Source organism: Polyergus mexicanus, unplaced genomic scaffold (assembly GCF_030449975.1).
Source record: "Polyergus mexicanus isolate NDT 795.1 unplaced genomic scaffold, iyPolMexi1.0 SCAF_5, whole genome shotgun sequence".
NCBI lineage: Eukaryota > Metazoa > Arthropoda > Insecta > Hymenoptera > Formicidae > Polyergus > Polyergus mexicanus.
Window position 1 is genome coordinate 11,777,348 of NW_027223325.1, and position 15,328 is coordinate 11,792,675.

Genomic DNA, 15,328 nt, shown 5'->3' on the forward strand with positions numbered 1-15,328 from the left:
ATACTTCATTTCACATTAAATGCAATCACATTGCACATCCATAATATGATATTACTAGATATAATTGTGTTCATGTTGTATTATTACATTTTCTTTGTTTTAATTAAACATTCTTCTCATCACACGCAACATATTATTTCCAATCAATATTAAGCAGTTATATTAATATTACTAATATAAAATATGATAAAATTGATAAATTAATTGTTATAAAGAAAGATTGTTCAGTCATTATATACGATATGTAATGAAAACTATTTCTCTCAAATACACATATAATAAATCAATATATTTACCAATTGTGTATATATATTTATGTATGTATTATTAAAAACCTCACCATGTATAGAAAAAAATTAAATACATTATAGGTTCAACTAGAGTAATATCTATATGTATCATAGCCATAAAACCTATCTATTCTAGATCACGTTTGTGCATATTGTCTTTCTACTTTTTATTAGAGCCATTTTTTTAATTAATAAATTTTTAAATTTATTTTATCATTTATTTTGTCTTTCTCTCTCTTTTCAATGAGAGAATGCATTAGAATATTTACTTCTTTGCTTTATTTCATATCTGATTATAGAAATATTTCTAATAAATTTTTATAATAATCTATATAGCTAACTTGTGTCAAAGATCAATATAATTATATACAGTCTTCTAACGATATGTTTGATTTAACATATGTTACCTTTATGCCATTGTATACTATATTGTGACATATCATGATACTTTATTCATGATACTTTTTTATGTTATCTGTGGAAAATAAATATATAGATAATTTAATATTTATATATATCTCTCTATCTACATATGAGTGGAAAATTAATATTGATTTATGTATAATTATACAAAAAAACACTATATTTATAAGATAACACTATAATTATAAGACATAATTAAGATACTTACACATATGCTAATTTGGTATCTTCATCAATCTGTACATTGAGTATTCTATAATGCAGATTTGACTTTTCACTGATCTATTTTATGCATTACGTATAGCTATATTGAACAAGAAACTTCAATAAGAGATAAAATTTTAATTTAAATATATAGATTGTTATCGATATAGGAAATATAACTCTTTAGATGGAATTTCTTATTGAGGATGTTATAATTTTAATATGTACTAATAAAGAAGCAAGTTCAAGGTCTTCGCTATATATATTTTTTAATGGAATACTTCTATATCCTGTTCTTAAACAACGCACCTAAAAAAAATAGAACAAAAATCATTGAGACAAAGATCGTAAGTAAAAATACTCTATTTGATACTAAATATTTATATAATATACATAAATATTTTTAATACAATTAATCAAGTACTCACTGGATAAGTAGCTTGTCCTATGAAATTACTATCACCAAACATATCTTCGTCTTGCACTAAAAATCGTATAAGAGCAAAATATGGATTAAATATATCAAATTCACATGTTTCATTCCACATTGGATTAAATCCATTATCTGCTGTAAGTTTAAAAATTATATTTATTGTAATCGTATACATTAATAAAATTATTATATGCTAATAAAATTACAATTCAAAATCAAAATATATTTACATATTGTCTTTGTTGTTAATTTCGTTCCAGAGTCAAAATCTGCACCAATAATTTCGACTTCGACGGATGGACTGGCAGTGCCTCTTCCTGATTTCATTAAATGTCTAGCTCCAATAATTTTCAGGCAGATTTTAAGCGATTCGACTCCATATAACATATTTTTATCATATGGATTAAAATCTTGTCTAAACATGAATTCTGGTTTCAGTAAATAACCACAATTGCCATTCTCTTTAAATTTAGCTTGATTTAATTGCATCGATTTGTCTCCAGTCTGATAATTCAAAGCTACCATCTGACAACCAGCATTCCACATTGGTACAGGGTTATAATTAGATGAATCAATACGTTGACCTTTAGGATAAACCCTGCTAAATTGAATCTATGAAAAAAATAATTTGTTTTTTAATGATCTATTTTCATTGATATGTTTCGACATTTCACTTTTATTTGTATACCTGATGATACTTTATAAAAAATTTATTTTCTTGTTGACACATTAATTTTTCAGCCTTTGTTTCCGGGAAGCTACTCATTTCATTGAATGTAAATCCCTTAGTTCTTATTCGTTCTATGTTAAATGCAACAGATCTACAGTATACTATAAGATTAGACATTTCCTTGGCTATTCTCCATGCTCTCTCCATTTCCTTGTGTTGACTTTCCTAAAAAAAAAGCAAGCATGCACGAGATGTATATCATCCATCTATTAAATAATATCTAAATTTTGTACAATACAAGTTACACACATACTTACCCTAACACTTGCATTTTGTGCAGTCTCTTTGATACTTGACATCCATTCTAATGCAGTATCTTTCAATGGTGTAGCGACTTCAAATACTGAACACATACTAGGGTTTTGTATCCTTAAAATCCATTCCAAACCTGATCTTTCTCCTACTGTTAGTTCTACTACAGCACCCATGATATCTAATGAACCTTTCTGCAAGCTACCAAGCATCATAGAATCTGCTGACTAAAAAGTACAGATAGAAAATTTCATGTTATTACAGCTTTTACTGATTCATATACACAATATCAAATATAAAATTTGGGACTTACATCTCCCTGATTTTCTTGTTCGTCGATTTCTTCTACATAATTAGCAGGAAACCAGTGTTGTTTTTTACCACCGTAATCACCCCTCCACCATCCTCCACGTTGCACATTGACATTAGTAATTATAGCATGCTTCACTAATGTCAATTCATCCTCTCTTTTAGCTTTATAATCATAAATAGCCTTAACTGTTACCTTTACAAAATAATTCAATACATTATAAGTTATCTTATTAAAATTATATAGCTATAGTTATAAAATATCTATCCAAATATTTACATATTATGCATACACACATAAATGCAATAGTTTTTGGTATTATCTTGTATTACTTACTTTTGATGTAAAGCTTGTAGGATCCATATAACCCGGGATACCATAAACCGACCCGTCATCAGTATCCTAAATGAAAAAGAAAAGAAACAATTATGATCTACACTTTAATTATTTTTAGTACTTAGATAAATTTTTTCCTTTATATCTTAAAAACGAAAACTATAAAATTAACTGCATACCAATCCCATTCTTCTGATAATATCTTGATTAACAGGATGGCTCAATTTAATCTTTTTATACAATGGATGTCGTTCATAATAACTAATTAACTCAACTAAGCTTTCAAACTGTACAGTTCCAGTAGTATAGAGTCTGCCTTCAAGTTTTATTTTACAATGCTTTATTTTCTTTTCCGCTCTATAACAATACAGTTTAATTAAAATAGAATTGGAAATTAATATAACAAATTGTAAATTATACTTGGTGCTTTAAGAGAACATACCTAAATGAAATTGCGTAGCAATTACTTTCTCTTTCACTAGGTCTCACTAAGAATGCACCATCCGTAGGTATACGCTTTAACATCTCTTCTGCTGCAATTCGAGTACATTCAGGATGCCACCATTCTTTCTCCTCATGTTTATTTGGTTGAGGCACTGGTAATTGCAACGTGATTACAAATTCCTATATATCAAAGAGAAATAGAGATTTATTATTTCTCATAATCTTATTTTAAAATAAATATTTTTATTCTTAATTTAATAAATCTGAAATATTTTTTTAATAATATATTCAATTTCTTAATATACTTACTTGGCTTCTAAGTGGATGATTACGATAATGAGTGATTAAACTATATAAGCTATCAAAACAATTGGTATCAATAAGATAATATTGTGTTTGACCCATTTCTTGTTTCAGCTTGATACGACAATGGTTCACTTTTCCTTTACGCCAAAACGATAAACAATAATCACCTACAAATGTAACACATTGTCGCACGAGAAAAGTACCGTCTCCAAGATAGGAATAGTGCCGTAATAATTCTTCAGCTTCTTCTCTTCCTTTTGCTAATTTTCCATGAAACCATTTTTCGCCAAAATGTAATTCGTCATTCGGCGCGCCCTTTTTTAGAGATTAAAAATTATACTATTATTACCTTATTACCTACTATTAATACCTCAATCATGCATATATAATATATATAATACATATATCCTCAATGCAATAAAAAAATATATTTGTAATGTTATATATGTATGAATATATCGTACATCTGACGACCTCCGAATATTGCTTTCTTCATCGTCATCATGTTCCGTTTCTTGTACTCTTGAAAATGTATCTGTATAAAATAGCTTCTGTTGTGTCAGTACAAAAAAATGAGGATTCCATTCCCCATCAACAGGATCTTCCAAATAAAGGATTCCATTTTTTACAGTATTTCTAAGATCCATCTCTTGTCTGCTTTCATCATTTCGAACAAGAAACGAAGATTCATCGACACCATCAGGAAGCTTCTTATGTTTTAATAAAATTTTTCTGCGTAATGCGTATGGGGAAGGTAAATAAGCCTCATTTTTGTCAACAGGTTGAACTAACAGCATATCGCCAAAGACCTCTTGCATAGTCATCGCCATTTTACGTTGTTGTGGTAAAGTACAGTTATCCTCGATAGATAAAATAACAGGATATCTGAATATATATAATATATTAATAAAAGATAATAGGGTCATATATAGAAACAATTTCTTCTTTAAATTTCTTTTTTTCTTAACTTACTCAGATATAGCAAAAGCGTGCTCCTTAATAGTTTTAATAACGTCCAAAAATTTAATTTTAGTAGTGAGTGTATGTCCATGGAATATAAATGGCATTCCATCTGGACCATCCCAACAATCAAGCTCTATACATCTGCACCCTGCTCTTAGCGCACGCACATAGGCCTGACAACTGCTTTCACTGCTAATCTGATCTCCCATCAAGTATCTGTAAATTCATGTATAGATAGGATTTTGTTAGAGAGCATGTAGATTCTTATTTTTTTAAAGATTATACATACATGTTATATACATACAAAGATTACATACGTGTTATGTGATGATGCTATCCAATAATGTGCAAGAGGTCGAGTCATATCTTGAGACACTTGATTGAATTTTTGATTCCAGATATCATTTTGCTTAGAAAATAAGAAATCTACGAATTCTAAGAAAGTAAAATACGGTTCTTGTATATCTCTTTGAGGATCTTGTAAATATTCCCTAATAAAACGGGATATCTCTAATTCATTATTCCCCAAACTATCTTGCTGTTCGGTTATTAAAAAGTTCTGGAATTCTTGAAGTGTGACAGTTGATTCAATTTGGGAATAATTCAACAGTTTGTGCCAATCTGCAAGATTCTGAAAAAAATATTTATGATAAATAATGTAAATTTGTAATGATCGTACAGAAATAATAAGACATACATTCTGATCAAACATTAATTTATGGTATAAGATAACAAAATCGTCAAATCCAAGTTCGTTTCGATTTCTTGTGTCCACTTCTTGAAATAATTCCCTGAGTCTATTTGTCGCAATTTTGCAATTAACTCTAGGTAAAAATGCTTTCACATCCTTTAATGTGATCCTGTTAATCAGTATAAGTAAAAAAATCGAAGTAATATAGTTGATAATATGTATAATGATATTACAAATATTTAATTTATATAATTTCTCTTACACATACATACAAAATAAATTCTATTAAGAATATTTACGTTTCACTGGAATTTTCCATGGCATAAAATTCTTTTCTAAGCCATCTTTCAACTTGTAAAGGATATGGTGTAGTTATAGTGTCTTGTACCAAGTAACGCAATCCTTTAATCCACAGTTCACATTCTTTTTCACTAAGAGCTGAGATAAATAAAAATAATATTTTAAGTATTAAATAATATATGTAGGAAAAACAAATAATATTTATAAAATGTACAGCAATAGATTTATATATATACCAGATATAGAAAGAGTTTTCAGTCTGAATTCTGATCCATAATACACAACAAAACACCTTAAATTCTCAATTCTTTTAGCATCTTCGGGCCACTTTTCAAAGTCTTTAGATTGTTTACCTATTCTAACTTCTTTGACTTCTCTTATTTCCACTGCAAATAAATATCTAAAATTAATATGTACTGCAAATATAGGATATTTATGACAACCTTAATAAATCTTATCTATCTATATTATCAATATATATACTTGTCAAAGATTAAAAATAGAAGAAAGTATATACTATATACTAATATAATTAAATCGGTCAAAGATTGTTAAATGAGATCTATTATTCTTCTCATTTCTACTGCAGATATACATTTTATATATAGTTATATATTTGCAAACATATAATTACTAGATAAAATTAGCATTCACAGATTTATGGATATAAATAGAACCTTACCTGAACCATCAAAAGGTCTAAATGTTGCACTCCTTGACCAAACAATTTGTCTAGTTTCTCTTCGTATCATAAGAGTCTTCTTTTCTGCGCGCTTTCTTGGAAAAAATTTGGTAACTACAGTACCTCTCTCGAGTTGACTAATAATTTGTTCCATTTCAGGTATAATTCCATTCATTTTTGTAATATTATATATTTATACTCTGCAAAATATATATTGCCTAATTTGAAACACACACAATCTAATCTTTATATTTTGCTTAGCTTTAAGATTAATTGTTGTGCCATAAAACTTATGTACAGATTACACATTATATGTGAAATATTATATCCTAAAATAATGTTTCATATAATTTACAAAACTGGTGTATTAAATAAAATAATATTCAATAATAGAACGCAATAATCAAATTTATTACAAAGCTTTTTATTATTTATATAGAAAATGGAAGACATATTTTGTTATAGAAATAATATATCATTTTTTTCTTTATCTTGCAAAATATGAACAATTTATACAAAAAATATTGTACATAGATATTTATAAAAAATATATTCCTATATATACTATATATAGCAATCATATTTTTTAATTATATATGTGAGTGTATTTTTTTCTTTGTGTATTTAAAAAATATATGAAATTAAAGAATATATATTTTAGTTTATGTATGCATCCCCTCCCTCATATATATATATATATATATATATATATATATATATATATATATTTCTATATAATGTTCAAGCTGATTATAATTATTTTTTGCTATCCTCTGCATCAATTATATCAAAAATAAATTTACATTTTCTTTAGTCAATTAAAATATCTTTTCTTAACCTTTGTAATGTAAACATAACCTAATAAAGGCTATTCCACGAAAATTCTAGATTATTTTCCATGGAACGTAATCGGGACGTAAAATAATTACAATTATAATTGATTATGTATATAAGCATGTATTTCGAGATTCTTTGCCTGTCCAAAAGTGCCAATTTCAAAACTCAATCTTGCAAATATCAATCGTGCCGTGAATTTTTTCAACGTATGATCATTTTTATTACCCACATCGCAACGCATCTTATGATGTTTAAAGATATATCATACCTGTTTCCAAAATGATACGCTGTATTGATGATATTATGCGATAAAAAAAATATGTTGCATTTATCATGTGTAGGTATCGTTTGCAATTCGCGTTTATGGATTATTTCCGGTGCGAGGTGACGTTACGTTTCGTATACACTCGTTATCTTGGACTGTATAGATTATAGATATATGGGAGATTCACTGGGAGTGAGCTTCAAGGGTGGGGGAATGACACCCGATTCGTAGGAAAGGATACATACATGCTGGAGTGGATCGCTATCTTTGTTAGAGATTCGCTGACTGGTTGATACTATTTAAAATAATTGTATCAAAAACATTTAAATATGTTTGAACATCGATTTAATGTTTTTTAAGAGTGAAAAATAAGAAATGTTTTTAGATGATATGTAAAAAGAGACAGAGATCCATTCAAGGAGATATATGTCTCTTTCTAATCCTGGCACCCTGGCTTCCATTTTCTATAATACTAAACGCTATAAAAGCATGCTATTTGTTTTATATGTATGTATGTATAATTACTTACATGCACATACGCACATATTAACTCTAGTTCTCCGTTTTTTCAAAATAAATTAAATAAAAATTACACACACATTTAATATTCGAATCGAGGGGTCATTCATTCAGGAAATCATTGAAGCACTCCATTTTGATAAAATCAAAATCGAAATCACGAGAAATCGGTTAAAATTAGAAAGAAATCTTTTCGAAATCGATGTCACGAAAATATATATCATTGAAATAACTTGAAATCAGAATGAAATCTCTGAACTTTTGAAATCAGCATGAAATCACGTAGAATTAGAAATGATTTCAGAAATCACTGTTCGGATCGCATGAAATCACATTAAATCACATGGTTTTCTAATTGCTTGAAGTATTCACGAAATCGATAAAATCATTTGGAATCGACTTCAATCTGAAATCACTTGTTCATCGCAATTCACTAATGTGTAGCCTCTCGATTTGAACTGTCAAATACGTCGCTCGTTTATGGCAAGCTTTTATTGATATAAAAATATAAAGTAATGCACAGCGCAGCATCAAGATAACCAATCAGCATCGCGGAAAAGAGGTAACAATATTTGCTAGTATCGATTTAACATGTCTTTTTAAAGGTGGATATTTCGATGAGAGCTGCTCACGGCATATTATTAAGATATTATATATATATATATATATATATATATATATATAAAACGTGTGTGTTATATAAAATATTATAAAATGCGGCATTTAGTTTTTATAAATGATAATAGATAAAAATGATAAAAAAAATCGCAATATCTCTTGCAATATTGGTTTGAGTATAAAAATGTTAAAAGTTTCTTTTATGTTTCGTGGGGTGTTACCCAGAACTTTAAATAAAAAACGGGAAATGAGAAAAACTTTACCTTTCCTAATACTTGGATATATATATATATATATATATATATATTTTTATTGCCTTGATACTAAATATAATAGTATGATATAGATATCCGATCGAAAAGCATGTTATTTGACAAGTTTTCTTCGCGCAAGTTATATCAATTAGAATATTCATGAAAACGTATCATCTGTTAAATGCACATTTATTTTTATTTCTCTAGGAACAAATAGTAAGAAAAAGTTTGTACTTCATTATATATAAACTGCATATACAACTGCAATTTATAAAGTTTTTTTTTTACTAAAACTTCTTTTTTTTCAAAAAAATTTTTCTTATTTTTCTCTAATTATTTATTCACGTTGGTATGTCCATCTTTGATATCTTCAATAAATATAGCATAAATAGATGTTTTTTAGCACACATTATAGATGTATGGTCTCGTAGAAGAAAAATAACATTAAATCGTATTTGCTTTGCGATAACTTGTATCTTGTATTGCGTTACATAAAACATTTTGGGATTATAAATATATTTTCACACAATACAACTTTTGTTTGATTTCGAGAATTGATGTATATACACATGGAGATAAGCAAAGTTATGTAACTATAATCGTTATAATATTATATAAATGTTATTCACGCATAATAAACTTGTCTTATTGTCACAGAAGAATTAAATAATATCGTGATTGGATGCACAAGATTAATATACCGTATTGATAGTTTGTTTTTATATTTAAGATCGTCTTAAGATTCTAATCACGAAATGATTATATATCGCATTTTAAAATCGTAGTTAAGATGATCTTAAATATAAGAGTGCATCACAAATACAAGCCATAGATACTGATCCTTGTTTAATTATTCCAAAGACGAGAGCACCGTGAAGTATGACATCGAAGTTTGCACGATCTTTAAAACAAGAACTCGTATTACTAAAGTTTTCTTACGAGATCGTTTCGTTGCAATCTTGTAAAGTTTATTATAATCGTTACCGAGGTAAAGTTCTCCCTCGAGAAAATGTAAATCTTGCCAGCACTCAAGAAAATCGGTTGGAGACTTTTCCGCATCACGAATAGAAGCATCTTTTGAGATTTCGTAGGTGCTTTATACCAAGGACTGTTATAGCTATAATATGTTTCGATGATATACTAAACTATAAATAACTATAAAGAGATATTATAGTTATTATTGTAGAAATTTTTGGTTTTCTTACATGGTGTCGCGTATTTTAAGACTGTGATCTATCAGCTTCTGTCCCTCGAAACTGAGGCAGAATAAATGGATCAGCTGAGCGACAACATATACTATGTACCTTAGAATTATCAAGATGTTGGCGTTCTTCTGCGTAATCTTCAGTTCCAAAAATACAATAAAGTTAATTCTTTGCACTTATAATCGTTTCTCATAATTCTAAGAAACATATGCGACAAATTGACTCTAGATATATAAAAAATATAACATATCCTATATAGGTAAGCTACTATTAATTCCTTATCAAAAAACAAGCATTTTCTTTTTTTGATAAGATAATTTATGATTTACGGAAATGTATTGTTTTCGCAATATCTCATCTGTTATTATGCCCATATAGTACACCTGTTGTCTCTCGATTCTTCGTGTAAATAATTCTTCGCGTAAAAGTTTCGGCAATTCTGTTATACTTAAACTTAAATAGACATTAACATTTATACTTTATTTACATCAGAGCCGGGAAATACATTTTGCTGCTACAAGGGAGAATCTGTTTTATATCAATTCAAATAAAATGTCTTCAAGTGTTTCATTATAAAAATGTAAATATATTCAATTAAATATAATTATTATAAGAGAATTACCAAAGAGTCAAAAATTAGCATTGTATTGACGTATTAAAAAATAAAATAGCTCGAAAATAATGCATTTCCAGAAACTTTACTAAAGAAGAAATGCTTTTTTTGACAAGAAATACGGTAATACCGACCTATATTTACTTATACGGAATATCCTGTATATATGTAAAATATAATCTTAGAATAATCACGTACTTGTAATAGAGTAATGCTAATCATTATTGTATTCAGCGTTAGTTGTATAGCCAGAGTCAACGAAAATGTGTCTTCAATAAGCTGGGCAAATCTATAATAAACATATAATAATAAACGTAAATTAAAAAAAAATCTCTTTCCATTACTTAAGAGATGCTTACTTTAAAGCCTTCCGATGCGTGTGCACCGAGAACTCGATTAGTTTGCGATAGTTGTCAGAATGTAAGATAGTCACGGAATTAGCGCGCTTATGCATTAATCGTTCGAATCGAAAACTGTAAATATCTACGCGTGACATCAAATAATACATAACAATACAATACACGCTGCATTCTTCTCACCCGCTTATGGCAAAAATACTGCAGACGTGTTCGATGTAAGTTAGGAGCATGCAATCGTGGGCGACTATCCCGGTCATAGCGACCTCCCATGCCACAATAGCATGCGAGAAGATGTAGTAAAAATATTTTCTCTCGTCAACGAAATAGTAGCCTGGGTGAGCCAGCAATATAGGGCGGGATTCGTTGAGTGGTAGTACGACATCTAATAATTGCGGTACGAGAGACACGGACATGAATAGATATACGGATATAAAGCAGTACACTGCAACAAATAAAGTTAAATTGTAATTTTATCGACAAAAAAAAGCCAAGAGAATGGACATCACGCGATTCATTCTTATTATTCTTACACGAGTATCCCAAAGAATAACGTCTACTCTTCTCGGCATATTTTTTCATAATTTCGAATTCTTCTGGGGTTTGCAAATCGTTCCATTCGACGTATAACCGATCGATCAGAATTTTCATCTAAAAGTACTATTAATTAATAATACATTTTTCTTTTCGTACAATCTAATCTGGACTACTGATTCTAAAAATTGTAGACTTCAAAAGCTTACTTTGTGACATAATATGTACATACAAGAGTACTATAAAATGAATGACATACTTTACATCGATTAAAATAACACGTATATAGCTTCACCAATGTTACAATTGTCAACAGATACGCTGTCATAGTTTGAAAAATACATTGCAGATCTCCGTCGCATTTAACAAATTTGGCTATCTGGCAATATTATTATGTCGGTGCGGATTAAAAGATCTCCCCACATTTCAATTTGATAAAGAGAATTATTGTAATTACCTGTGGAACAATCATGGAAAACGTGGTCAAAGTCACTAGGCTGATACAGAACAGTCTTGTTTTTGGTTTCTGATAAGGCCACTGACCGGCCAATGATGATACTTTTTTAACAACACTGTAATAATGACTCCAAGTAGAGTTCATAATTCATAGACAGCCCTTCGTTGTTCACTTTGCACAATCGACTAATTTCAAAATTTTGTTTCCTCCGAGTTTCGGCGAAATAACAGCCCTTGATACAAGGAATGATATCAAATGCTTTAGACTCTATATAGTATCATACAAACTCTATGATTTAGTATCATAACATAATAATATGCTGCAGCTGTTGCAACACGTCTCCGTGTAGCAATGAATGACACGTAGTACTTATGAATAAAAGCGGCTTATTTCTCCCTTGACAGTAAATATAAGGAGCGGTGAAGCCCGATGCCCCCGTGTAACAAGCGTATCATTTGGCAAGTCCTCTCCAGATGAAACGTATCGATCAGTAAAATGTTTTATTTTCAGAGACTTGGAAAATTTAATCCACATTTGGACAATCGAAGATTCTATCATAACCAGCATGATCAGCTTTTGAGATTTATAATATCTTTTGATACGATGAATATACATTGTATCAAATATTTCGCATTATTTAAAAAATGCATCAAACACAGGAAATAAATAAGTGACGTAAAGAATGTTTCTCTTAATGGGTAAATATGTCTTTTAAATTTGCATTGCAATTCATATTCTTATAAATTCTTTTTTTAAACTTAACGATGCATATCTATCTTTTGCTAATTCAACGCGGTAATCTATTTTAGCACATGTTGCAGGTGGTCATGGGATAGAAGTAGTTTTATCTTATTTTCTTTGTAATGAGTATCTTGTATTGTGTCTATGATTTATCTATTAGGTCTTATGGTATAATTATATCTTAATAAAAAAATTAATAATAAATAAATAATGTTTTTTCTTTAGAACCGCACATAAAATATTTTAGAATCATAAACGATCTTTCAATTTTTATTTTTTTTTGAAATTTTTATTTGATATTAATAATTACTATATGCACGCAAATAAGCACAATTTATCAAACTATAACATCAATTATAATATTAAAAGTTTACTTCATATACGAGTAAAAAACTTATTTGTCTTATTGTCACGTAAGAATTATGATATCATAATTAATATAGGATTAATATCTGAATAGGCTGGATTCCGACTATTGTTTGATTATTCTAATGACGCGAGTATCGTAAAGTATGACATCGAAGTTTGCACGACCTTCAAAATAAGAACACGTATTATTAAAGAAACTGTTCTATCTCGCACAATACATTGCATATTTCCTATAATCTTTACCGTGGTAAAGCTCTGCATTGAGAAAATATAAATCTTGCCGGCACTCAGGAAAATAGGTCGAAGACTGTTTCGCATCACGAACAGAAGCATCTTTTGCGACTTCGCGGATGTTTCATACCAAAAACTATTATAGCTACAACGATTTAATTAAGATCAATTAATAACTCCGATAAGATAATTATTACGAAAACTTCTCGCGTCTTACATCTTGTTACGCGTTTGAAGACTATGATCTATCAGCTTCTGTCCCTCGAAACTGAGGCAGAATAGATGAATCAGTTGAGCAACAACGTACAATATGTATCTTATTGCTTCTATAATATCGCTATTTTGCTGCGTGATCTTTGGTCCAAAAAATATAATAATTTAATAACTTATTGCTATTTTTTCGCATTTTTCATAGACAACTAATTATTTAACAGTAAATGTGTGTATGTTGGATATAATTTTAGAAAATATTATACATACTTGTAACAGAGTAATGCTGATCATTACCGTATTCAGCACTAATTGTATAGCCAGCGTAAGTGAAAACGTATCTTCGATAAGCTCGGCGAATCTACAACAAATGAAAAATATGATAGTAACGATGAACTAAAGAATACTTTTTTCGTGTTGATAAGATACTCACTTTAAAGCTTTTTGATGCGTGTATACCGAGAATGCGATTTTCCTGGAAATGTCGCTTGATTGAGAATGTAAAATTTTCATAGAGTCGGTGCGTTTACATGTTAATTGTTCAAAGCGAAATCTGCAAAAATATGTGTGAATATACATAACACATAATTGACATCAACCTTACCTTGTCACATATCGCTCTCTTACCCGACTATAGCGAAAATACTGCAGACGTGTTCGATGTAAGTCAGGAGCATGCAGTCGTGAGTGACTATTCCGCTCATAGCGATTTCCCAGGCCACGATAGCATGCGAGAAAATGTAGAAAAAGTATTTTTTCTCGTCGACGAAATAATATCCCGGGTACGTTGGCAATATAGGACGAGATTCGTTGAGTGGTAATACAACATTCAATAATTGCGGTATGAGGGATACACACATAAATACACACGTGGCTATAAAGCAATACACTGCAACAGATAATCGCGATTATTCGCGACAATAAATAATCGTTAAAATATAATTTTATCAAAAAAAAAATGAACCCCGAGAAGATGTGTGTATGTGTACGTGTGACGATGAAAATCGTATAGTCTAGTCTTACAGGAATATCCTAAGGAATATCGCCTGCCATTCTCGGCATATTTCTTCATAATTTCGTATTCCTCCGGTGTTTCCAGTTCGTCCCAATCGACAAATAATTGATCGATTAGCATTTTAATCTACGATTAATAATAAACTTTTTTTTATATTTGTGTTTTATTAGCTAGAATATTAAAATTTGTGAGATACTGTAATCATAATACAAGTGTTACGAAAAATGAATAACGTACCTTACATTTGTTAAAGTAGCACGTGTACAATTTTACCAATGTTACAATCGTCAACATATATGATGTCATAGTTTCAAAAATACATCGCAGGTCTCCGTGGCATGTAGTAAATTTGGCTACCTGGAAGTTTAAGGCTTATAGATCTTGCATTCAACAGAGTTTTATTAAGAATTTTCAATTACTTGTGGAATAATCATAGAAATCGTGCTCAGAGTTACCAAGCACACACAGAGCCGTCTCGTTTTTGATCTCTGATAAGGCCATTGGCCAGACAACGATGAAACTCTTTTAACAACATTGTAATAATGACCCCAAGTAGAGTTCATAATTTGTAGGTAGCCTCTCGTTTTTAACTTCGCACGGTCGACTAATTTTATTTTACCCGAGTGGCCATCCCTCGGTACGAGGGATGATTCAAGATACTCAGATATATCATGCATAATTCAATACATAATGTTATATGTCTACAATGTCACCGCGTAAAAATTGCGGGTTGTCTTCGC

The 15,328-nt window shown here is 29.6% G+C and overlaps 2 protein-coding genes across 4 annotated transcripts; both read right to left on the bottom strand.

Moving 5' to 3' along the window:
* Positions 1-335: 335 nt before the first annotated feature.
* Positions 336-8,028, bottom strand: Sl (small wing phospholipase C gamma 1). 3 transcript variants are annotated; one of them, XM_070296594.1, is made up of 19 exons: positions 7,996-8,028; positions 6,365-6,564; positions 5,919-6,068; positions 5,682-5,820; positions 5,389-5,551; positions 5,009-5,322; positions 4,701-4,907; positions 4,193-4,613; positions 3,732-4,043; positions 3,421-3,602; positions 3,158-3,335; positions 2,979-3,044; positions 2,646-2,837; positions 2,338-2,559; positions 2,039-2,245; positions 1,581-1,962; positions 1,346-1,485; positions 922-1,226; positions 336-765 (listed from the first exon to the last, which is right to left on the bottom strand). In XM_070296594.1, the coding sequence occupies exons 2-18, from the start codon at positions 6,537-6,539 to the stop codon at positions 1,101-1,103; spliced, it is 3,576 nt and encodes a 1,191-aa protein (XP_070152695.1). In that variant the 5' UTR covers positions 6,540-6,564; positions 7,996-8,028; the 3' UTR covers positions 336-765; positions 922-1,100. The 3 variants fall into 3 exon arrangements, with proteins under 3 accessions (XP_070152695.1, XP_070152696.1, XP_070152694.1); XM_070296595.1 differs by lacking the exon at positions 7,996-8,028 and adding an exon at positions 7,470-7,922 and having other exon boundaries at positions 1,346-1,482; XM_070296593.1 differs by lacking the exon at positions 7,996-8,028 and adding an exon at positions 7,470-7,922.
* Positions 8,029-9,540: 1,512 nt separating this feature from the next.
* Positions 9,541-15,238, bottom strand: LOC138933613 (uncharacterized). The gene is made up of 18 exons (XM_070296435.1): positions 15,008-15,238; positions 14,826-14,945; positions 14,597-14,714; positions 14,201-14,462; positions 14,007-14,126; positions 13,844-13,934; positions 13,581-13,717; positions 13,376-13,508; positions 13,260-13,297; positions 12,023-12,167; positions 11,798-11,944; positions 11,565-11,682; positions 11,215-11,476; positions 11,035-11,148; positions 10,874-10,964; positions 10,063-10,199; positions 9,842-9,974; positions 9,541-9,758 (listed from the first exon to the last, which is right to left on the bottom strand). Exons 1-18 carry the CDS (start codon positions 15,149-15,151, stop codon positions 9,708-9,710), a joined length of 2,361 nt encoding a protein of 786 aa, XP_070152536.1. The 5' UTR covers positions 15,152-15,238; the 3' UTR covers positions 9,541-9,707.
* Between the last annotated feature and the right edge of the window lie 90 nt (positions 15,239-15,328).

Coding starts and splice junctions, on each gene's coding strand:
- Sl (XM_070296594.1), bottom strand. CDS start 6,539: ATGAATGGAATTATACCTGAAATGGAACAAATTATTAGTCAACTCGAG. Junction 4,614..4,700: donor CACGCTTTTGCTATATCTGA/GTAAGTTAAGAA, acceptor ATATATATTCAG/ATATCCTGTTATTTTATCTA. Junction 2,246..2,337: donor CACAAAATGCAAGTGTTAGG/GTAAGTATGTGT, acceptor CTTTTTTTTTAG/GAAAGTCAACACAAGGAAAT.
- LOC138933613 (XM_070296435.1), bottom strand. CDS start 15,151: ATGAACTCTACTTGGGGTCATTATTACAATGTTGTTAAAAGAGTTTCA. Junction 12,168..13,259: donor TCATACTTTACGATACTCGC/GTCATTAGAATA, acceptor CTGTCTATGAAT/TATGAACTCTACTTGGAGTC. Junction 11,683..11,797: donor ATTCATTTTATAGTACTCTT/GTATGTACATAT, acceptor TAGTACTTTTAG/ATGAAAATTCTGATCGATCG.